General features: G+C 41.8%; 1 protein-coding gene across 1 annotated transcript in view; it reads left to right on the top strand.

The window, feature by feature from the left end:
* The window catches only part of LOC119498812 (partitioning defective 3 homolog), a 334,030-nt gene that overhangs the window by 49,447 nt on the left and 258,292 nt on the right, over positions 1 to 26,291 (top strand). Inside the window, 1 exon segment of the mRNA XM_037787881.1 lies at positions 8,954 to 9,055. Coding sequence (XP_037643809.1) covers positions 8,954 to 9,055 — 102 coding nt within the window.

Here is a 26,291-nt window from a genome sequence, read left to right as displayed (position 1 = left end):
TGTCAAGTGTAGGACAGCATTCTGTTAAAGTTTTATAAGGACAACGAGGGGGAGGAAGAGTGTGAGACGAGAATGGTAGAGAATGAGTCTGGAAAAGAAAGAGATGAAGATAATGGAAAGTGAATAAGGAGAGTAAACTGATGGATACAGAGAGGTAGAAGGAAACATGAACAATGGCGATCATTTCCAGTTTTGGAAAATATATAGCTGACCAAGGCTGCATTTTAATTAAATTGAATTGATGTTCTCTTTATTTGGAGCTGTTTAGGTCGACCACATTTTGGATCGGGTCTAATAATGAATTTATGCACAGGGTTTTTATGCATCACTAAATTGAACCTTGAGTTTTGACATCTGGCTTTGAATTGCTGGTTTAGATAATGTATTTTATTAGTCTTGTTTTTTTGTTGCAATAAAACAATTTTGAAAGCAGTTTTTCTTTCTCCATCTCCATACACACGAGCACCATTTTAGAAATAATCTCCGTCCTTACAAACACGCCTGAAAACGCACTTCACATCACCATGACCATTCACAAACACTGGACATGCGCGTGCCGATGGAAACGGTGAGCAGATTTGTCTACTCTGCAGTTGTTTGCTTAGTTAGAGAAAATATAAGGGAGTGTTATTTACTTCCCTAACCCTAACCCTAACCCTAACCCTAACCCTAACCATAACCAAATAATAAAATTTCTTGTTTGATACTTGAGATTTAAAAATCTGTCCGTTCAGATGGCTGTCAAATGAAGAGTAAACTGATACAGAGAGGTAGGAAACATGATCAGCAGTGATCATTTCCAGTTTTGGAAAAATATGTCTGACCAAGGCTGCTTTTTAATTTAATATAATTTAATTTAATTTAATATAATTTGATTTAATTGGTGTTCTCTCTCTCTATTTGGGGCTGCTCAGGTCGACCGCATTTTGGATTGGCTCTAATAATGAATTTATGCACTTCAGGTTCAGGCAGGTTGTCTAGATCTCTAGATCAGATATCAAATTTACTTTGATTTTGCTGCAAGGAGCCCATGTTGACTGTTAAGAAAAACCTTTTTCTCCTAAAGTTAACAATGAATTGATTCACATTAACATGGACAATGGCCGTGTTCAGACCTGGCATTAAGATGGGTGATCTGATCACAAGTGGACAGCTTTAAGTACGTCTGTTCACACCTGGCATTAGAATGCGTCTCCACGTGCGTCTTGGGTGACCGCTTGTGATCGGATCTCACTTCCCGTACCATCTCCATATACAAATACACACCTATTAGACACACGGCTAATACGGCAGACGTTGTGACGTAATATTAAAGGAATGTCTGTAGTAATATCCTACGTATTCGTGAATTGGGGTACATTTTTATTAACATCAAAATAAAAGGTTATTATACCGGTGGTCCCCGGGGGCCTCTGTGGCCCCTTTGCAACAGCAGAGTACAGAGCTTCAGAGAGCCGGGCGGGCGGGCAGGAGTCAGCTCTGTGCAGAGCACCGGAACAAAAGCACCGACAGTATGATAATAATACACTTCACGTGCCTAGTCAGATAGTCTGTAGATATGTAGTCTATAGATGAGATATATTTAAATAAACTAAAGTGCCGACCGAATAAAGTAGAGCACAGAGGCCGTTTCCATGCTGACAAGAGCCCGCGTCTGCCTGTTTATTCACATGAGGAGCGCGGTGATCCCGTGGATCCCAGCTGGACATCAGATGTCACCTTAATGTGGCCCAGGACGCCTTCACTACACACTGCTAAAAGAATGTGGTCATATGTGGCCCAGACCACCTCTGAATGTGATCTGAGTGATTGGATCTCAATGTGTCTTGGGTGCGTTCACACACCTGTACTTAGAGCTGTCCACTTGTGATCCGATCACTCAGGACACACGTTAATACCAGGTCTGAACAGGGTCAATGATAGGTTAAACAGACCGCATAGAATTTGCATCCTTGCTACATACCAGCTACTTAACACCACCACCTGAGAAGAAGTTCAACACCTCTAAAGTCATGACTGGCCGGCAGGTGTCTCAGGTGCAGCACAGGTGGTGTGCATACACTGATGCTATGAACAAACACACCACTGGATGTTAGAAATGTGAGATCCTCTGATCTTCCACTGTTTAATCATGGTCATGGTTCCACATTATTGGCTGACAGTTTCTCCTAAAATGAAACTATTTCGCAAAAACAATAACGATGCAGTTGTTTATTAGATTGATACCAGCCGGCCCTCTGTAGCTCCGTCCTGCAAATAGTTTGCATCGTCTGCGTTCATCATCTGCTAATCCACATCGTCTAAATCAGCAGACGAACTGGAGGAAGTTGTGGCGGCTATGTCTAGCTGGTAATCCCGAATGCTGCTGAACAGGGCTGAATAGTCGATGCCAGGGCTTGACCCATCCCAGGGCGATGTGACTGGAGATGGCGCGGAGGAATTTGTGGAGAACATTTCTCCCCAAGCACTGTTGATGTTGTCCTGGAGGTGACGCAACTCCGAATCTAGACCGTCAAAGCTGAAGCTTGACCAATCCTCGCTGTACTGTGGGAAATCAATTTTAAGACATCATTTTGCCTCTGGTAACCAAACGCTAATTGATAATGGATTAATTGAAAGAATACCTGATTAATCAATTAAAATAATCATTAGCTGCCGTACCTGCAGGTCCATTATTGCATTGTTGCAGTAGATGTGTTCAAAGCGCATTAGAATGTCTTGCAGGTAGACTAGCTCCTCATCGTCGTCATCATTTTCGCCATCACTCAAGTTTTTTCCAGCCTCATAGTCACTCTCATCTGACCAGGAGTCTAAATCTTCCAGAGACATGTTGGTGTTTGGTCTGTGTCCAGCACCCTGCTGCCTCTGAGGGTCTGAGGCTGTATTGAGTTGATCAGAATCAGTGTTGCCACGATAGATTCAGACTGTGTTTACTGTGCTGGACAACCACATTGGTGCTTTGATTTGAAAAAGGCTTGTTAGGTTCTGGACTGCTGTTGTGTGTTCTGCAGTGTTGGTTTGAGAGAGGAGGGTGGGTTTTACACTTCCGCGACGGTTGATGTTATTGGCTGTAACCGTGTATGAGAGCAGTGCAGAGCGGCGGCCGTGAGCTTAGCCAGTGGGGCACGCTCACATACAGGTAGACGTTACTCCTCTATATCTGTATATTCATCATAGAAAACAGTTGTTGTTTGCTGCTTTATAGTGCTGCAGGAATGAGTCCCTAAAAGCTGGGAATTAGTTTGCATTTTAGCACGTCCCGTTCCCTCGTCTGGAAGTCAATGGGTTTTTAGTGAGATGCCTGAAATAAGGTCTGTGGTTAACACAAGCTGAAGAGATTTTAACGTTTTGTTCTACGATATAAAATTAGTCAGAAAAAAGTGTGAATTTGAAGCTTTGTGTCTTAAAAAGTGGCTAAATGAGACTACTAAACGTCATCACGCCGGCTCACCCGCCTTTACAGCCTCGTTGTTTAATCTCATGCTCATGCCACGGCGTTGTCGCGGTATGTAATATGTAATGTATATGTGTATATATATATATATATATATATATATATATATGTGTTAATAATAATATGTATTAAGTCTTAATAGATAGATAGTAACTTTATTGATCCCGAGGGAAATACAAGTTTCCAGCATCACAGTTCCATAGTACAAAACATGTTAATAAAAAGGCAGTAAAAAAAGTTAGTAGTGCAAAGTACAAAAAATATACCAGATATAAAAATACAAGGAGATGAAGAAAACTGTTAATACTGAATATAGTGCAGGGTAACAGCTGAGATACAGGACTATTAAATGTGAATGTAGTGCAAAAAGTGATACAGTGCTGAATAATAAAATATAGGAGATATACAGTAGAGACCAGGGAATTAAAACATGTCAAATATGGAATATAATGCAGGATGAGAACTGAGGTAGAGAGTTTTTTTAAAACTAGACTAAAGTGCAGAATAAGCTGTACATTATTGGTATAATCCAGTAAAAAAGTGCACTGTGTGCACTATTATCTGTCCTGCAGACCGTCCTCTTTTTAATAATATAATATAATAATTTAATTTAAAATCAGTAACCACCTCAACGTTGTTTGTTGAAAAAAAAATACATTAAGCCCAGACCTGGACCTCTTTGTGGACCTTCCTTTTTATGGTGCTATTGCAGAGCAGCGAGCTCCTCAGGACTGTTTGGCTGCGTGTAGCGCTGGGTCCCCCCCAACCCCCCCACCTCCCCCGCTGCCGGCGTCTGGGCCTTGGCCTGCTTCCATGGCCTGTTGGGCTGATGAGGGCCGCAGCAGGCGATGCGGTCTTTGATCTCACTTCAGATCTGTCATTAGTTTTGATGCAGTTCTTTAGATAAGGACCTGCCAGATTAGCGTCATGGGAATCTCAGTTAGGCCCCCCGAGGGAACGGGCGAGAGAGAGAGAGAGCGGATGGGAAGTTTCTGTTATTAATTTAAAGGGAGTAAGTATTAAAGTATCAGATGAGACAATTAAGTCATATGTATGAGTGGTGAGGATGGTAGGTAGTGGATATACTCACATCGCAGCTCTTTGTGTGTGTTTACGTCTCTGGTATACTATATCCTTGTTTACTATGGGACTCAGTCTCCTGTCATAAGTTTGGCACCGTGACATTTGCTGTGAGCTATCTTTACCAGATGAACTTGGCTCCACAGGTTGACACACTAATACACTCACAACATTTAACACAGTCTTTGATGTGGCCTGGCCTGCCCAGTCCCTACAGATACAGTACATACTGTATGAACTCCATAATAGGCAGGCACCACACATAGTAAGCCCACACAGACACATACTGTATATTAACACTTTCATAACACCACTTCTTCAAAACTAAACTTAGTACAGCCTGGGGTCTCCGGTCTGGAATCCTCATCATGTCTTACTGTTGTGCATGAATCAGATATTTCAGGGCACACATGACACATATTAAAAATATTTTATATTTGTTTTATCCTCTCAATGTTTGGTCACATTTTTACTTTTAAACTATAATCACCGCCTCGTGGTTGGATGCTTCTGCCAGCCAGTCAAGTTGCAGTCCACATCCATGGGTGTATCCCAAGTCTCTTAAATTGCATCCATGTTTTTCCCCGTCTTTTCCTTGCGTCCCTCCCACGGAGGACGCACAGAGAAACGCTAAGAAAAGACGCAAGCCGCTGGGTAAATGTGCCTTTTCCTTTCAAGCCCCGCGAGCTTGGAACGAGCTGCAACTTGAAATCTTCACCCTCTCTTGACATATTTAGAAATATTTAAAAATCAAATGCCATCGCTTTGCCTTGATTATTTTTAGCCTCTGATTCCTGTAAGTTTTGTGTTTGTTGTTGTGCTTTGGTATGTTTTTCTATGTGATGTTATCTGTCCGTTTGTACTTGTTAAAGGCAGGGTTGACGATGTTCTCCAGTATACACTATTTGTTCTATTGGTTGAAATGGTCTTTACACCCCGACAGCGATCCATTACTGATGAGCTCTGAAAAAGGACCGGAAGAGAGCCATCATCTGTAGCTGCTGGAATCCTGTAAAAACTTCTACCAATCACTCGGCCAACGTAAAAGGCGCCAGGGGTCTGCGGCGATGTCTGCAACCCACCCGATCTGTCTTGAAACACGGACCAAGGAGTCTAACGCACGTGCGAGTCAAAGGTTGCAAGCTAAAAAAACGTGGCGCAATGAAAGTGAGGGCCGGTGCGGGCCGGTGCGGGCCGGCTGAGGTGGGATCCCGAGCCCCGCTTGGGTCTGGGCGCACCACCGGCCACCACCGTCTCGCCCGCACCGTCGGGGAGGTGGAGCGTGAGCATGTCCGATACCCGATATTGGTATCGGTATCCCTAAAAATCGAATAAAGTGAGGGAAACATGGATGAATTTTAAGGGACTTGAGACATATCTTATATCTGTTCAAATGTCATCACTTCATAACTTTATCATATTAGACATTTGTGTGAAATTGTCATAACTATCATATGAATTCTTGAGTTTTGTGAGGTCACAGTGACCGTGACATTAGACCACCAAATTCTAATCAGTTCATCCTCGAGGCCAAGTGGACGTTTGTGCCCACATTTGAAGAAATCTCCTCCAGGTGTTCCTGAGATATCGCCTTTACGAAAATGGGACAGACAGACGGCTGTTGCCGGAACGGATGCATAAAAAGTGCATAAAATACTCTTTCCGTAAACATTTTATGAGGAAAAATAGCATCATGTTTTGTAATTCTTAACGAACAACATTACAGGGATTGTTGTGAAAAGTCAGATCCTGAGGTATGTGACCTGTCATAGAGTGTGTCTGTGTTCGTCGTGTGCCACAAATGAACTTGTTTGGATTTGAAGATTTCTGGGAAATGTCTCAATTCATTGAAAACAGAAAAGCTGAAATGTGTTTCGGCTGAATTGGATTAAAAGCAGTGATTTGTGGCTTCCTTTCCCACAACAAATAACGGACAGTGAAAAGAACATAGTTGTACATGCCGGCCCTTTTTCTTTTAAATAGTTACTTTTGAAACAGGAAAACGACCGACAGCAACAACTTGAAAACAAGCTCTCATACACACAAACCTACAGTCACTTGTTTGCATTGCTCTGATGACAGATGAAGATCTAGTGAACGTTGGCTACTTCCTGCATTTCTGTGTCAGATAAGAACTTAGCAGCTTAGCTTTGATTTCCAGAAGCTCTGGTCTGGATATGCTTAGAAAGAAAAACTGCAAACCTCTGGTCTCTTCAAAGACAGGATGGGGATCTGCGGGTTTCTGTGCTTCTGTGTAAAGTCCAATTTTCACACTGAGCTCCATCAGCTGGAATCCACAGGGTCTCTGTGTCGGGGGTTACACAGAGTGACACGGGGCTGTCACAAACTATGACATCTGTCATGGCAGTCTGACAGTCTGTCTATGTAGCTGACAGGAAACAACACGTAGAAAATAGTAATGCAACCTTTTCTTTCCTCTTCTGCTGTCATATCCTCTTATCTTTGTGGCTCCTTTGCTCCACTTGTAATTTCAGTCTTAAGTCATGTACATAGTTTCCTAAAATAAAGTCGCTGTGAGGAGCATTTAACTGGTTATGAAACAGTCTCAAGTTTATGCTGATGTGTCCATATCACCTACATAAGTAAACAAGACCGTCAGTGAGAAGATTAGCTATTTCTATATAGTTATTCTTAATGCTGTCATCGGTGCCACCGGGTTGGATTCCGCGCGAAATCATGCAGGTTCACCAGAAACCCAGTCAGTGACCAGCCCACCATAGACAGACCCAGATCCGGCTTCGTTGCTGCCTTCTGCTCCGGCGGGGGGGTGGAGACCTCCGCGCCTGGCGCCATCAGCGGCTCCTCCTACGGCCACCTTCTCTGGCGGTCACCGCTGGGAGCCAACACTTTTTGGGTCCGCTGGAGCGAAGGGAGGCACGGGAGAACCAGAACCAGGACTGAGCTCGGCCGACTATCAGACCCTGCTGCAGTAAAATGCAAGGTTTTCAAAAGGGTCTCTGGTGCTCGGAAACACTACCGCTTTTGTCCACAGGGACCGCCAAAATCAACACAAAATGAAAGTTCCTCGTAGCTTTAAAATTAAAAATCTGATTACAAATCTTGTCCTCTTTTTTGTTTAGAACGATTTTTTTGCACGGAACTGTGTAGCTGTGTATTTCACATACTAAATTTACGACTTTGAACGTACTTGGCCCACTTTTAGTATGTAGAGAATATTAAATATACATATTTATGTGAAGAAACAAGATGTATGACAGTACTTAATTCACTGTTAATAACTCCTCCTTAAAAACAGATTTCTTTTGCTTTTCTTTCTTTCACTATGTCTTTCTCCCAGAGCAGCCTTATAACTGGCGTTATTTTGCGAGTCAAACACAACAGAAGTGTTATTATTATCCCTCCATAACGCGTCTGGTGCCGTTTGCAGTGAGCGTCGTGTGTTGCAACGGGCTGGAAAGTGTACAAGTGGGTAATGAGGCTGTAACCCTCGGGGCTGCTGTGTGTGGGTTGAACTCCAGCAGTCACGCCTTGACTCATAACTTTGTCAAATGATGCCCACACACTCACAGTACCTAAACATTTTATAGACACGCTCTCACACTGTGTGCGTTCTGTCTTTGACTTTATTGCTGCTCGCAGTAAAGTGTACCGTCATATTTAATGTTTCTGTACATGTCAAGACACTGAGGTCAATTTTCACAATTATATAGCATCTGTAATTCCCATTTATGACTGTTTACTGTGATGAAAGGAGTACTATACATTTTATTGCCCATTTCATTTCACAATATCTATCATAATGCTGCGTGTAAAACACTTTGAGCTGCATTTTTGTCTGAATACTGATAGTGAAGCACAGTTTTGTCAGTTTTTTCTGCTCTGTTCCCATCCCTCATCGCCCCATCACCCTCTTTACTTCTTTCTTTATCTCCCCTCTTGTACTAATCTAGTGTGACCTTTGCCTGTGTTTTTCACGTCAAAACATTTGACAAGAAATTGGACTCAATTATACAGTAGTTCTGGCTGGGATTCCCCTCCGGCCCTGATGATTGTGAATGTCCTTCTTGAAGAGCCAACAATGACAAAGTGAATGTCATGCTTAAGTGGCTTGTTATGAAGTTTGTTCAGACTCACTTTTAAGCTTGTATTCATACCTCTAGTTTTTTTTCTTGCGAGTGCTGCTTGTCAAATCGTTCTACAATCCCTTTAATCAGCTCTCATACCGACTATTTATCTTGTCTTAGTTTTCTCAGCTGCTTTGGCTTAAAAATGTATTTTTCACCCTCATTATCATGTCATTCATGTCACGTCTGTTTGGATGAGTGCGATTCAAACACATTTAATTGCCATGACAATTTTTTTGCTTTTGATTTTCACCTCATTTTTTTGGCAGTGCGTGTTTTTAAATGTCTCTTTTCTTTTCTCCCCTTTTCCCAGGATGCCAGTTACTGGCTGCAGGTCCACCGGTTGGAGCACGGCGACGGCGGCATCCTCGACTTGGACGACGTACTCTGCGATGTGGCCGACGACAAAGACAGGGTGAATGACGCTTGGATTGGTAGATATTATGAACGAAAGTGGAAACAAAAAGACAAACTTTAGCGGCTGCAGCTTGAGCAAGGCTCCTTGTTAATGCTGATGGCGTAATATTAACATGTTAAACGTGTTTCTTTCTTCAGCAGCACATTTGATAAATTTAGAGTTTGCCTGCCAGCACTCTTGAATGATGGGTGTCAGGAAGGAGAGTTTGTGTTTTGCTAAAGCAAATCTAAACATTGTATGGTGACATATAAGGTACAGTGTGCAGTTCAGTGTTCAGTATAGGACTAAGTACATATTTATCCATCATATTTGCATGTTTTGGAAAATCATTAGTCAGTTTGGTGGTGTTGCTGTCCAAGGCAGAGGAAGTGCTTCCTGACCAATCAGATAAGAGAGTTTCTTGTGTACCAGAGCCGGTCTTATCAGTGTCTCAGCTTTCGTTAATAGCAACTCTTTATCATCTCTTTGATCTGTGAATGCCATGCATATCTTCTCTGTCAATCTCAAGAAAAATAGGTCTAGGACAAATGTTGCTAAACTCTGACTTTGACACTCCTGGAGCCGAGAAGTAAAGGGTTGCATTGCTTGTGAAATAAGTCAGAAGTTACCTACACCGGTCTGGCTTCTGGCCTTGAACTTGTCGGTGTCAAACGGCTGACAATCGTACTTCCTTACGGCCCGGTTCATCCATCGCCTGTGGTGCAGTTTGAGAGAGAGAGGAGCTCATGCTGACTGACATCCGGGAGGTCACAAGGTCACGTTCATTACTGGGGTCAAATATTTCAGTAGATTTCCTCGAAAGCCTGAAAGGTTCTTAAGTATGTTCTCCTTCAGGGAATCGTTGATATGAGTAAATTACGTTAAACAAAAAACAGACAATTGCTGAGAGGACCGCATCTACAACTTAAGGCGACAGGTTGGATTTGGAGGGAAATTCTCTTGGTTGCTTTACGTCACAGAATAGGAAGTGGCGGCTTAAACTTCCCAAATTAGTTTTTAAAAAAATGTAGTGGTTCCATCTTCTTAAATATGAATAATTGCTGGTATTTTTATACGGTAATTCTTATAGACCAAACAATTAGTCAAAAAAATAATCAGCAGATTTATCAATAATGAAAACCATCCTTATCTGACAGTAACTGTCATCCTGCTCATTATGTAAATCAAAAGAGAAAACCAGAAGTTACCTACACCGGTCTGTCTTCTGGTCTTGAACTTTTCGGTGTCAAACGGCTGACAATTGTACTTCCTTACGGCCGCGGTTCCTCCTCCCTTGCCTGTGGTGCAGTTTGAGAGAGAGGAGCTCATGCTGACTGACATCCAGGAAGTCACAGTATCACGTTCATTACTGGGGTCAAATATTTCACTAGATTCCCTCGAAAGACTGAAAGGACTGCATGAATTGTTAGACATGAGTAAATTACATTAAAGAAAAAATAGACTTGATAGATTGCGGAGAAAAACACATTTACAACTTAAGGTGACAGAATTTGGAGGGAAGTTTTCTTGGTTGCTTTACGTCACAGAACAGGAAGTGGAGGCTGATCTTAAGTGCAAAAGTGCAGCTGAAACTTCCCAAATTAGTTTTTCAAAACTTTCGTGGTTCCATCTTCTTAAATGTGAACAATTGCTGGTATTTTAGTCTACGAAAGTTTATAGACCAAATGACTAATCAAAAAAACAATCAGCAGATTTATCAGTAATGGATACCATCCTTAGCTGCAGCCCTACTGTTGGCAGTTAAAGACTGACAGTTACTTTCATCGTGCTCATTATGTAAATCAAAAGAGAAAACCACTATTATGGAAGGAGAGACACGTCATCTTGTGAATGGTTCTTTGTGAAACAGTATCTCTGGCATGCCATCGCAACCACACTCTAATTTCTTTATAGTAATTATATGGTACCAGTGTTGTTCATTTGTGATTGCCTGATGATAGAAATAACGTTGGTAGTTCTGCAGCTGGACAGAAATCTAGTAACATATTTGCAGAGGTGAGGAAAATAGTATTTACTTTCTTACAGGGCACAAGAGCTTCTGACATTGTACAGTCAAGATTTGGAAAGATATAAAAAAAATCTTTTTTTACGCTGTTGCTGGCCATGCACTCTCTTGCAACTATGTCAACCTCATGTTTATAGGCCTCCAGGTGTGAGTGTGTATCTGCATGAGTGTGTAAATGAGTGTGTAGGTGTGTTCCCTCTCGACGAGCTGTCACCATGCTATCTCTTCACATCCCTCTCTCTTTCTGCACCCGTCACTCCTGCGTCCCCACAGGCGTTTTCAGGGAATGTGTGCATTTCATACATGACAGCCCTTCAGCCTCGCTGACACAAATCTACAACCCTCTCACTGCTTTGACACCAAACCCTTTGAGGATCAGTGCATGTTTCGGTTCTCTGCACAGTTTGAATACCCATATTAAAAAAAGAAATACACACCAAACTGTAAACTATTTTTTAAAAAAAACACGTGTTATGCGGAGTGGCAGTGAGTGAAAAGGTTTCCATCTGCAGCCAGATGTGTGAAGCACGGCTGTAATCAGTCCTCTATTCTTTGCTCATTCAATCGTTTTGTTAATGAAAAATTCCCCCTCTATCCCAGAGCTCAAGGTGACATCTTTAAATTGCTTCTTTTGCCCACCAACAGTCAAGAATTGTTGAAGAATGTTGGGGCTTTTTTTCCTCAACTATCTCCTGATTTAAGACATACGTATATACTATTTAAATAATAATGTGTCTGATATATTTTTGTTCACAAAAAGTTCAATTACCCCGGTAAAAATTCTTCATCTAATTCTTTCTCAATATGCAGACATTGTTTATTTCAAAATTTAAACTACTGGACACAAGATGTCTCCTGCTTGCATGTACTCGTCTGAAACTGATTTGAACCTGGAAACCAATTTGTGAACGAAACCAACAGACATCCAAGTTATTATCTAAGCCTGCGGGGAGATCATGCGTTCAGTCGTGTATGTGTATCTGTCTGTCTGTCCACAGCTAATCTCACATACTACTGGACCCATCAGCCAATATGTTTTGTATGTATTTTAATATATTTTATGCTCGTGGTTGCAGTGATTCACAACTTATTGACCGTTTTATACCGTCATTGACTGCTGATTCCTTACTCCTCTTAACCAAATTCACACAAGGCAGCGGCGAAGTGCGGCTCGCCGCAATAATTCCATTTTTCTGCAGCCGGGAGGCGTGTTCATGTGTTTCATGTGGGAAGAAATTCTTTGTAACACAGGTCAACATATCACAGGAGTCACAGGGTCTGTTTACCGATCGGCTGCGGGTACTCTCTGGCTGCACTTTGCCGCTACAATTTAAACTATTCCCAACTTTTTTTTGGCTGCGCTTCGCCGCAGAATCCAACGGCCACAGATCGCGGAGCTCTTGGAGTGGTTTCCGCAGCTTTTCTTAGACACGTGGCAGAGATCTGCACTTGAGTGCACTTGTCCAGTTGGATGAAAGATGCAACTTTTGTTAAGAAAACATGTCTAAATGAGCACTAAGTGAGGCAGCGTGGAGGAGTTCTTCTCTTTTATTCAAGCTGTGCTTCCCCCTGACGCACCTGTCACACATTCAGCTGTGCAGAGATATTATTTCAGTATTTTGACTCCGTTGAGTCAGGAAATATCAAAGAACAAAACAAGCATTCAATACCGTCTTCTGATACATGGCAGTTTTCTATACCGATGTTACAGATATGTTTTAGTTTGCTCTCAAACCTTGCACCGCCCTGGTTAAGCTTTCCTCCAGAAACATTAACAGCTCAGTGAAGTTGAAGCAGCGTTTTGTTCAGCGATTGAAATCTCATCTTCATCTTATTATCTCGGCACATTGTGAAGATATGGTGGATATGAAACGTAGTCTGAGGCAGAATCAGTGGGACATGTTATCTGTCATGTAGCCAGCAGCTATTCAGGTAATGTACAGCTTGCTTAAAGGGAGTGGTTTAGTTCAAAGGGATGCAACACATACTGTAGGTGGTGTGGGGTTTCTCTGCTGCTCTATTTATTTTTCTAAAAATAAAAGTATTAGAAGTTGGATCAGAGTCTTGGCAGTTGGAGCCCTGACACACTGAGCTGATCCTGACTAATGAGTGCTGTCAAAAGCGGTCTACTTATCGCAAAATCACAGTTTCTTTTCGACTGCGAGATTCAAAATGCTCAATTGGCTGAAAGGGCCACTGATGAGGTCCACCTAAAGCCAACGGTGCTGGACTCCACTGCGAAAACCAAATGACAACCCAACAGGGCCTGATAGCCGGCTGTGAGCTTTGTATCTCAGGACCCTTTGTGCAAACTGACTCCTTTTTTTAAATCCCACTGTGTCACTCAGGACTAAGTGTTTGCAGACTGGTAGAGCCAGAAGAGCACACAGTGGAAAGAGAGGCTCTGAGCCACAGTTCATAGCCTCTGCTGGCCCACATCCCTGCTCTGTGTGTGTGTGTGTGTGGACAGGCGCCGAGCACACAAGTGTGTGTGAAAATGAATCCAGCTTCTGTGGGATGGTGTGTGTGTCATGATTCCTGACCTCTGACCTCAGGGAGATCCCTGATGATCTTAAGCACAGCTGCTGTTGTGGGGAAATTAAATGAAGCCACGCTTTTTCTTTTATTGTGTCCAGCAGTATCAATGGAATTAATGTGATGGTCTGTTGTGGGTGTGTGTTTTTGTGTGTGTTGAGAAGCAGAAGGAAGAGAGAGGGTGCAGACAAAGAGGGAGATGGAGGGATAAAACAACACAACTGCTGTACCTGACAGCTGTTTGACCTCCGTCTTGTGGATCTCTCTCTGGCACAGCTTGTGTGTGTTTTGTGTTTCCCAAATGCCATACATACATATAGTGATACATAGATTTTTTTTACATAGACAGAATAATATGTGTTTCACATTCATCCACATCAGGGTAGAGAGAAAAGAGGGAAAGATGAAGGAGTTGTATGAGAGAGTGACTGACTCTGTGTCCCGCTAAACATGACTGGTGGTCTCCTGGCAGCTGTGACTCATCTCTGCCATTCCACAGGAGCTTTTTAAAGACTGGAAGGAATGGCTGGCCCGTCACACAAGGACACTTTTATTAGCTTACACTGGAATGAAACACACGGGCTGCATGTAGTCTTCATCTGGGGAATACATGTATACACTGTATATTTTGAGTGCTTTGCTGTGTGTGTGTGTGTGTGTGTGTGTGTGTGCGTGTGCGTGTGCGTGTGCGTGTGCGTGCGTGCGTGCGTGTGGCTGCCTCTGCATCTGTTAAAGTTCAGTATAAAAGTGTTTTTGGTGTAGATACAGTATCACTCATGCCAGGAAAAGTGGCGGCTTGCCCTCAGACTTAACTGAATGTTTTTCCAGATGCCATCTTTCCGTCCGTTCATCATCCTTCCTTCCCCTTCTTCCTTTTTCTCCACCTCTCATACTAAACTACCAGTATGAGACTGACCTTTATTAACCTCGCTCACTAGTAGGAATCCACCTTCTGGCAGCTGGATCTGGACTAGTTCAAGTGATGGTCATCATGATGAGGCAATGGAAAATACTTCTTTCTGATTGGCCGGCCGGTTCCATTATAATCGGGCTAATGGACACCTTAAAGAGCCAGTGTGTAGCATTTCGGGGGATCTATTCGCAGAAATGGAATATGATATTCATAATTATGTTTTCATTAGTGTTTAATCACCTGAAACTAAGAAACGTGTTTTCCTTAGTTTAGAATGAGCCCTTTATATACTCCCTTCATGGAGTCCGCCATGTAGCTCCGCCATGTATCTACAGTAAGCCAGAACAAACAAACTAAACTAACTTTCTTGTTTTTACGTTACCTGAAGGCCACCGTAGTTCTCCAACATGCTTGTGAAACCGCGGCACCACCAGCCGCCGCCCGCCGTCTGACTTCTGTTGCTCCTATAGTGTGATAAGGATGGCCTCTGAGTGAGGCGAACGGAGTTACCACAGTTTTGCACTCGGCTCACGCAACCACACCGCTGGATGCCACCAAATCCTACACACTGTCCCTTTAAACACAGTTCTTGCCAGCGCTTTAACCACACTTGTAAATCAGTGTGTGGGGTATATTATACTGCAGGTAAGCGTAGCAACAGCCAAACAAACTTGAAACATGAATGACAATTTGAACATAAGCAATCTTTGTAATTGCATTGGCACAGTGCCATTAGGTGTACCAGTAAGTCTTTCAAGTGAGCCAGCATGCATAATGCCTATTTTTGTCTGGACTACCAGAGGGCCAGCCCTACAAACGCAAAAGTCTGTCACTGAGTGACCGACTGACTGGGTGATGAAGTTACACAATTGGTCGGTTGGAGTTTCCTCATTGGCCGTTGCTCTTTTAAAGGCGGGGAACAGTCCGTTATGCAAATGAGCCCGTCCAGTGCGATGTGTCCAGCTCACGAAACTTAGACCAAGCTGTCAAACTAGGCGATCTAGTTCTAAAATGAAACCAGATTCAGCAGTGGCATAGCCTACTTCTCACCGAAAAAGTTTTCAGAAGTAGATTTTGGTGGATTGTTTAGACGGAATAATAGAAAGTTTACGATCAAGTTGCCATGTTGTTTCCTGTTTGAAACGGCAAGCAGAGAACCAGGGACCAATAAGGTGCATTCCATGATAGGGTACGTCCTAGTACCTAGTGTCCTCGCCAGACCTGGTGGACATGTACCGCTGGATTTAGCATCATAGACGTGACCACTGACTATTTGTGTAACAATTTAGCCACAAATTCAGACCGACCATATACGGTTCAGACATACAGACGTAGGCAAAGTTGTTGGTAACGTTCCGTTAAAGAGAGAAAAACCCACAATGGTCACTGAAATAACTTGAAACTGACAAAAGTAATAATAAATAAAAATTCACTGAAAATGAACTAATGAAAATCAGATATTGTTTTTGAATTATGGTTCAGCAGAATCATTTAAAAAAACAAACTAATGAAACTGGCCTATACAAAAATGATGGTACCCCTAGAAAAGATGTAAAATAATGTGACCATAGGGACATGTTAAACTAAGGTGTGTCCTGTAATTAGCATCACAGGTATCTTCAAACTTGTAATCAGTCAGTCTGCCTATTTAAAGGGTGAAAAGTAGTCACTGTGCTGTTTGGCATCATGGTGTGTACCACACTGAACATGGACCACAGAAAGCTAAGGAGAGAGTTGTCTCAGGAGATCAGAAAGAACATTATAGACCTTCATGTTAAAGGTAAAGGCTATAAGACCATCTCCAAGCAGCTTGATGTTCCTGTGACTACAGCTGCACATATTATTCAGAAGTTTAAGATCCATGGGACTGTAGCCAACCTCCCTGGACGTGGCCGCAAGGGGAAAATTGATGACATATTGAAGAGACGGATAATACGAATGGTAACCAAAGAGCCCAGAACAACTTCCAAAGAGATTAGAGGTGAACTCCAAGGTCAAGGTACATCAGTGTCAGATCGCACCATCCGTCACTGTTTGAGCCAAAGTGGACTTAATGGAAGACGACCCAGGAGGACACCAAATCATAAAAAAGCGAGACTGGAATTTTCCAAAATGCATATTGACAAGCCACAAAGCTTCTGGGAGAATGTCCTTTGGACAGATGAGACAAAACTGGAGCTTTTTGGCAAGTCACATCAGCTCTATGTTCACAGACGCAAAAATGAAGCATCCAAAGAAAAGAACACTGTACCTAATGTGAAACATGGAGGAGGCTCGGTTATGTTATGGGGCTGCTTTGTTGCATCTGGCACAGGGTGTCTTGAATCTGTGCAGGGTGCAATGAAATCTCAAGACTATCAAGGCATTCTGGAGCGAAATGTGCTGCCCAGTGTCAGAAAGCTTGGTCTCAGTTGCAGGTCATGGGTCCTCAAACAGGATAATGACCCAAAACACAGCTAAAATCACCCAAGAATGGCTAAGAACAAAACATTGGACTATTCTGAAGTGGCCTTCTATGAGCCCTGATCTAAATCCTATTGAACATCTGTGGAAGGAGCTGAAACATGCATTCGGAGAAGGCACCCTTCAAACCTGAGACAGCTGGAGCAGTTTGCTCATGAGGAGTGGGCCAAAATACCTGTCGACAGGTGCAGAAGTCTCATTGAGAGTTACAGAAATCACTTGATTGCAGTGATTGCCTCAAAAGGTTGTGCAACAAAATATTAAGTTAAGAGTACCATCATTTTTGTATAGGCCAGTTTCATTAGTTTGTTTTTTTAAATGATTCTGCTGAACCATAATTCAAAAACAATATCTGATTTTCATTAGTTAATTTTCAGTGAATTTTTATTTATTATTACTTTTGTCAGTTTCAAGTTATTTCAGTGACCATTGTGGGTTTTTCTCTCTTTAACGGAACGTTACCAACAACTTTGCCTACGTCTGTATACTCTGTTTTGAAGGAGTCTTTTTTTTTTTCAAAATGGAAAGGCTTGTTTTTAAGTACATTTTGCTTTTAATACTTTTATCTGAAGGTCTCATTTTTAATAGTATCATTATTTCAATAATGAGCAGAAAGGTCAAACTGAAAGATATGTGACAACTTTATTGGTTGCCGTCTTTAAATACACACACTAACAGCTTGAGGTCACCGATGAAGTTCAAGCCCATTTCATTGGAGACTTAATGCATGATTCATGTGTGTTTTCACATTGTTGTCATGATACTTGGATCTGAGTTCTTCTGACATTGTAAATAATCAATAAACATCTGCAGATATATGTTTGTTATTTCAAGGTTTGTAATGGAAAGTGTATTTATTATCTCTTCAAAGACCAACCTATATCATGTGTAGTCTAAAGTCCAAGGGTAGTGGGGCGGTTAGTACTAGTTACTGCCTTGCAAATACTGTATGCACACACTCTCCAGCTCAATTACACACACACATATACATACACACTACATTTGCCAGAGCACGCACATAGATACCTGGCAGAATATAAACATTCGTGCACACATACCCACAGAGGCACACACATCTTTGTCCTCTTGGGTCATAAACTCACTAACTAACAGTTAGGGATGCACCGATCCGACTTCTTCAGTCCCGATACCGATACCTGGGCTTTGGGTATCGGCCGACACCGAGTACCGATCCGATCCCAGTGTTTAATTAATAAACTGTATGCCTCACTGTGTGGAAGTGACTGGGATCTTTCTATTATGTGTAAGACAACATCAGGCTTGACCTAAATATTGCTTTCCTAACTTTTTTAAACAAAAGGTAAAAAATAAGTACATTGATATACATTTACTGAATCATTATTTATTGTTAAAATAATAAGTTATACACCAGCATCTTCAGTCTCTTCTTCAAAATGAACAGGAATTACACTTGGAGGGGTAAACCTTTTTAATGCAGCAACAAATTGGTCAAAACTTAAACAGGAATTCAAATTCCAGTCTATAATGTATATAGTATATAAACATAGAACTGAATTGAATAGATCTGACCATTGTCACTGATACCAGATCCAGCTATTTGAGTCGGTATCGGCCCGATATCCGATCGATATCGGTGCATCCCTTCTAACACACACACACACACACACACACACACACACACGTACCCTGACATACCGTGACATACCCCAGGTGTCCGGTGACAGGCTCATCCCTACTGCTCAACCCTCCTGCAGCGATGACACGACCCTCAATGATGGCACCTGGGCTGTGCCATCGCCACATTCCGATGTGTGTGTGTGTGTGTGTGTGTTGTCAGGGTGTGCTGCACAGCTGCACCCGCCGCTACTCCATCACTGACAAGTCTGACCAGGTCAGCGTGGTGCCTGGGTGTGCGACAGTTGTACTGTATGTTTAGCTCTGTGTGTCTTGTTGCTACAGCTGATCATATCTGCTGTTTGTTACACTTTGAACACATTTAACATATTCATATTTTATGAACAGCTTCAATAACTAGTCATCATGTCAGCATCTTGTTTCCTGATTGTTTCTTTAAATATTTTAGCCGCTCTTTTTCAAAATGTAATCTACTTTAACTTACATGACAAATTCCTTGTGTTGTTGCTGGGCAGAAAATACTTCTTATATGAGAACTATGAATTCCTCGTATGGGTTTCCTTGTTCGCGCCCGTGTTAGCTCTCGATCCAGGCGATATCCTGGTCTGAGCTGAATATAGACGCGTCTCGCAGCGTGAGAGACGAGGAGACAGACAGACAGGAGGGGCCGTGAGGTTAAATAAACCCAGAGGAGTTTCTTAAAACAACTCCTTCAGTCTTCTGTTGTCGTGTCACAGAATATCAAGAGACAGACAGCTACCAGTCACTTATTTGTGTGTGTGTGTGTGTTGCCCTGTGGAACAGAGTGATTTGATCCTTGTGAGCTCCATCAAGTGAAGTGTCTCAGCTGTCATTTAAAGTCAGGCCTTACTACTCGATAACACAGCAGTATTTACTGACACAGCCACTAACTGTGAGGCTCTCTTCCTACATAATAGAAGACAATTTGATTGGTGAACTGATTTAAAAGACATTTAAAAGCATTTATTCAGCCCCTTCATGTTTTAAGTGTCAAACTAAGAAAGGCTCATTTCCCTCCCTCCAAAAAATCACTATCTGTACTAATCCATAATCCATACTTTACTAAAATGTATTGTATTTGTCATTTATATACAGGTACATACATTCAATTTGACCTCTGCATTTAACCCATCCTAAGCATTTAGCTTGCTACACACGCCCGTTACTAAGTGTTGACTCTAGAATGAGCAGTAAATTGAGATTTCAGCCTCATCATATACAGTATAACTGCAAACATACAGATGAGGAAAATGACATCATTTCAACAGTTGGCGGCAGACTTTTGCTGCGAAATAATCTTTTGCATCCATCAAACCGCTTCTCCTGTTAAAGATCGCTGTGGGCTGGGTCGGAGCATCTCCCAGCATGCACAGGGTGTGAGAAGAATCACATCCCAGATGAGCTGCCAGTCCATCGGCTGTCTCCTCTCTTACAGTATTGAGCCTGTTTTAGCTGACAGCAATAAAAACACTGGAATGTTTACACGTATCGATCTCATGTCTCTATATTTGGCCCAGTTGTTGTGTCTGTAGTTGATATTGATTTTCTGTTGTGCACACGCAGACACACAGAGGTGCTGTGAAACTGAATCCCACTGAGCCTTGTTACCGCAGACGCTGACTGATGCTGAATATGGAGATTTTTCTTTGATTTGAGTGCTTTCGGGAAGAAGGAGGAGTATTTTTGTGTTGTGGGTGTGTGTGTGTGAGGCACATTAAAGGGTATCTTCGATATTTTTCAACCTATTTTCCCATGTTTATGTGTCAAACTGACTAAAAAGGACAACAATTTCTGAGATTGATTCAATATCGAGGGAGAACGCTGTAGACGGCAGCTGCTCCCGGGCTGCAGTGTAATCCTATAGGGGCAAGCTGGCACCGTCATTTACATCCACTAAAAGTTCTCGGTTTTGCCATGACAGACTCTGAGTGTTATTGTCAGTGTCTGACATCATGGAAAGAGTCTTGCACAAGGAGAATTCTCGTTCTGAAATCTGGCGAGGTGACGTGTTGCCGGAAGACAACGGTGGAATAGTGGAATACATCCATGGTGGAAACACAAGTTTGTTGTGTTGGAGTACAGAAAGCGTAGCTTGGTGTTATCTAAAAGATTTTCAATGTCACGGCTGAATATTTAGATGATTTCAACAATGTGGATGAGATCTTTCAATTTGATTGCCACCCGTATTTATTTGAGCCAGAGTATACGGATATTCAGATTTCACAAGGAGACTTCTCCTTGAGTCCTCCTTGTGTCGGGACTTGGACACAATAACAAACAGACCGGATCAAGCGAAATGTAAGAAAAACATTTTATTTCTCTGTAGGGTTCTTTCCATAATGTTGTCAGACACTTATAATAACAATCTGAATCTGTCAATGGCAAAAACAAGTAGGGACGCACCGATACCGATACCGGATCAGATATCTCAAATACCTGGATCGGATATTGGTAACAATGGGCCCAATCTATTCAGTTCAATTCTATGTTTATATACTATAAACATTATATACTGGAATTTTAATTCCTGTTTCAGTTTTGACCAATTTGTTGCTGCATTAAAAAGGTTTACACTTAAACTGTAATTTCTGTTAATTTCTGTTAATTTTGAAGATTTTTTTGCCAAGTTGTTGGTGTACAATTTTTATATTTTAATAATAAATAACTATTCATTAAATTTATGTTATGTTCTATCTATATATTTATTTGTTAAATTTTGTTTTAAAAAGTTCGGAAAGCAATGTTTAAGTCAAGCCTGATGTTGCTTTACACATAAAGCGTCTTTGAGATTAATATAAAGCACTATATAAATCCAATATATTATATTATTATTATAAAGGACTTTTTACTTCCACACAGTGGAATAGCATACAGCTTATTAAACAAACACTGGCATCGGATCGGTACTCTGTATCGGCCGATACCCAAAGCTCAGGTATCCCTATTCATGTTGGTATACCCAAGCATAATGAACTGATGGCTCCTTATACCCATAGCATTGTGTTATGGGGTTGTCATTCCTAAATTGGTCTAGATTATGAACCACACTGTATGGGACAGATGGTGTTTTCAGGTGCTGTTATTTGGTGCCACCTGAGCCTGATTGTCATAGTTGTAGCACTCTTTAGAAGGAAACCCAGCCGCAGCCTCTCTCTGAAGCCATCTAGGGAGACAGATAGTGCTGTTGTGAGTAGGATATTGACTTGGATCGGTGCCTGCGTGGAACTCCTCCAACAGCAACATGGTTGGGATGGATGAGAGGTCAGCCAAAACATGTGTGGTGGTTTAAAAAAAAACAAATCTAAAACAAGCTTTTCACATATTGACACGTAGCATGGAGGTTTGAATTAATACTCTAGGAATAATTGTCAGTTTCGTACCAGCCAACAGAAGCCAAGTGATTAATAAGCATTGTTTGGAACTGGCACTACTTTCTCTGTCACGTTGGCTGTCACTGCTCATGCTTTTTACCCTGTTCTTCAAACTGCTGTAAACAGAAAATACATCACTTCCTGCACACTTCCTGCCTCAAAAACATTCCAGCAAACTTAAAGAGAATGCTGCAGAATATAATCTGATATAACTGTCCTGTCAGAGTGATTTCCTCTCTTATCTTTCACTGTGACACACATGGAGGAACGTCTTTCTTTCACCAAACCACACCCGACCGACCCCTCCTCCAGCCCGAAGATCTTCGTGAGCGAGTGTTAGTGATGACCTCATTTATTCCAGGCTAGCCGTCCTCCTCCTCCTCCTCCTCCTCCTTTCTTCTTCCCTCTCTCCAGCCTCTTAATGAGAACAAGATGACAACTTTATACCAGACTCAGCCGGGGTGACACAGAAACTTCTCTCTGAGACCGGCAGACACTAGATACACTTTGTATAGATACATGTGTGTATATACTGTATATGGGCCGTGTCTCAACTAGGGCTGTAACTACTAATTTATATTTAGTATCCACTCGTCTACCAACTGTCAGAAAATAGTGAAAAAATATCCTTATAATTACAACAGAAAAGCAGAAAATTCTCACATCTGGGAAGATGGAACTAGAAAATGATGACGTTATTGCTTGTGGTGAAATTTTGTATTTGACTACATCTCAGCCGTGTAAAACACTATTGTTACACAGGACAATGAACATTAGAGACATTAACAGCATGTGAAACAATAATAACACAGTCTTAAGGCCTTTACTCACCGGGGGCGTGACTAATAATGGATGATGGCGCACATGGATGATGGCGCAAGCTGAACGGAGAGGAGGTGCAATATCACTCGGGCAACTTGACGGAGGTCTGCGCTCTCCGAGTGCCATTCTAGTTTATGTTGAGATCAGCTGTTCTAGTGGCGGAGCATCGTAAAACACTTCATTCAAACTTGACAGAAACAAAATAAAACTCACCTAAACAGTCGTCGTTTCTCTTTCCAACTATCACCAACTCTGGTTTGCTCTAAATAAACTCTTATTTCACAGAGTTTGATGTGTAAATATGCCGACTCTACACGTTGTTTCCCCCCGTTGTCTCTCTCTCTGCCCACTGAGCAGTGGCTCTCGTTCTTCAGAGGCAGACTGTTAAATCATCTAAATAAAATAACAATCATCACCCGACACCATCCGTTACTATTGTCTATATTTTAAGGACCTCTCGTCTGCCTTCCTGCTTTCTAACCCACGGCCGTGCAGTTCAGAGGATGAGATCGGCGCATGCTGAGTGCACATACAGATTTCGGCCGGCGGCGAAGAAAAAAGCCCGCCCTTTCAAAACTACTCGCTGACTGCTAACGTTACTCGTGTTAAATAGCGGTCTACTTCCCTATGTTTCGGTACGGTTGGCTTTCACACCTGATGTGAACCGCACCCGAGTACACGTGAACCGTACTCCAGACCACCTTTTCAACCTTTCTCGAGTACGGTACGGAGCGTTCACACTGATAAACTGTGATTGATTATCCATTCATATTTGTACCCTGAAGCAATGTAACTTCTACTCTTCAGCGTGTGTCTCACTCTAACACCTAGCAACAAGCGCTCACCTCATTCCTTTTCTGGAGGGCACTTAAATAAAAATCATTTGAAGCTCGGTTTGCCAAGCAGCATTAAATCAATAACATGAAACAATATCCAATGCCTGTTTCATCACTTAAATCTAATCTAATTGCCAACATGTATAAGATTGATGACATCTAATTGCTTCACCGTTAACTTGGGAGATGAACATTTTTGTCCAAACAAGCCCTTCTCCTCTCGTTCTTTGGAAATCATTTACGCTCGTTGTTTGGGGGCAAAAATAATTTCTAAAATAGCTGCATGTGTTTAAACACGTAAAGTAATTTTGCAAAAAATGTTTAAATGCTGTTGAGGTGTGTTTCCGCCGCTGCTGTGGCTGGTCGTGTTCGAACAGCCCGACTCTTGTGCTCTGCAAACAGCGGCGCCACCCACCCTGCTGACGAATGCAAGAGAGCCTTATGGGAGAATCCCGTGAGGCTCTATGTAGCTCGTGGGTGAAAGAGGATGTGTGACAGTGCCCCTTGTTGGTGTTGGTTGCTATGACGACTGCACCGCTGCATGAAAGGATTCAAACACACACACACATAGTATGCATACACACAGACATTTGATGGATTTAGATGTTCTTGAACAAGCTGTATGAGCCTTTAGTTTATGGGTCCCATCAGTTTTCTAATGATTTCCAAAGGAAGTTTCTTGAAATAGACGGATGGAGACAGTACATATACCAGCCTGGAACTGATAGTAGCAGGATGGTTAAGTAGAATTCATGAGCAGTTGTTGATTTTCAGAGGAATTTACGAAAGATTTCAATGACTGGAAAAACTGAAACAATTTTATTCTCCGTATTTGTTGAACATTTTGTTTGAATTTACAACCACTTGTTACATTTTGTGACGTTGGAATATACTTCATAATTTTGATTGTGTAAAGCCTGTCCTTATAAAATACTCACACGTCATGTCTTCTCTCCATACCGGCTATGAAGTGATGCTTTCGTACTGTAGAGCTAATATGAGGCTTCAGTTGTCTGAATTGAAGTTAAGTTGAGTTAGTTTTTTTTAATACAAATCCTTTTGTGCTTCCCCGACACTGTTTCCTTTCATTCCATGGGATTTTAGTTTTTGTCTCAACAACTCTCACCCGTGTCATAACACATCCATCTGCTCACACAAAAAAACAAACACACAGGCAACCACAGCTAACCACAGAAGATGTGTTCTAATTATGGATAAATAGAGTTCAAATTATAGACAATACAGGGAAAGATCTCTAATATACCATAATAGTTACAGAAAAAGTAAGTAGAGAAATGAATGAAATATTAGATTACTAAACAGGATAGGAAAATAAATAAATAAAAAGAGGAAAAAAAAGATAATAGTAGTAGTGTAACATATTTTATCAGATTCATACAGGACATATTGTCTTTAATCCAGTGTGAGTGGGAAGGAGAGGCGGAATCCTTCCACTTAAAGGACCCGTATGTAGCATTTAAGGGGCTCTGTTGGCAGAAATATAATATAACATTAATAAGTATGTTTTCTTCAGTGTATAATCACCTGATGATAACAATCGTTGTGTTTTTTGTTAGCTAAGAATGAGCCCTTTATATCTACATAGGGAGCGGGTCCTCTTCACAGAGTCCGCCATGTTTCTACAGTAGCCCAGAACGGACACACCAAACGCTGTTAACTTTTCCTGCTTGGGCCGGAGTCGATAACGTTACTCGCCCATTGCCGCCGCCTCTCTCTCTCTCTTGCTTCACCACTCACTTCCCACATGTACACACACTCCTACTGTACACACTGGACCTTTAAGTAATAAGATAGCTCGCCAAGCTAGTAAAGAAGTAAAAACCAACAAGTTCAGTTTTGTTTTCGGCAAGTGCAGTTTCCTAGCTTTATATCTCTGTCAGAGGGTATAGTTAGATGTCACCTGGATCTAGGTCAGGACTTTTTTTCAGGGCCTGTCTAGTAAGACACTAATCATAGATCATCTGGAGAGCTGGCTGATTTGACAGCCATGATTTTTTACATTAGACTGCAACAACAATTTGAGCTCATAGCGAGCCTTAATCCTGAATCAGATATGCTCTCCAGTGCAGTGTGGTCAAACAGTCACAAGAGTTTGTTCTACACCAAACGGTCTCTCCGCACAGAAAATAGACCCGTTGCTGTGTGTGTGCATCACTAAAAGATGGTTACTTTGGTAAAAGAAGGTAATTCTACCAATTAGTTGGACTTAATCAATAATGTATCGATTGAACACTGTCTCTGCTTTCCCTGTTATTATCATCAAAGTCTTTTCAAGGAACCTTGCGACAGTCACATATCAGTTTCTGAGAATTATTACGACACTGAAGTGACCCATAAATACAGTGTTACCCCCAAATGTTCTTCAAGGTGCATTGTGGAGGATTACTCACACACCCTTAAGCAGTCTCAGCATTTCACCTTGAGTAATTGTCACCCACACAAACCCTGAGTCATGATAACTCAATTGTGTGTGTGTGTGTAGACGCATATACATGCATGCACCTAATGCATGTAAAGAAAGCACATTTACACTCAGTGCGTTGTGTGTCTCTGTGCGTTTGTTTTTTTGTTGTGGATCCTCTTGGCACGATTGCACAGCTCTTCTGTCCGGCCCACGTTTTATCCCGCG

Source organism: Sebastes umbrosus, chromosome 12, assembly GCF_015220745.1.
Source record: "Sebastes umbrosus isolate fSebUmb1 chromosome 12, fSebUmb1.pri, whole genome shotgun sequence".
Lineage (NCBI taxonomy): Eukaryota > Metazoa > Chordata > Actinopteri > Perciformes > Sebastidae > Sebastes > Sebastes umbrosus.
Note: the sequence above shows the minus strand (reverse complement) of the source record. Positions and strands in the feature narration are given on the sequence as shown.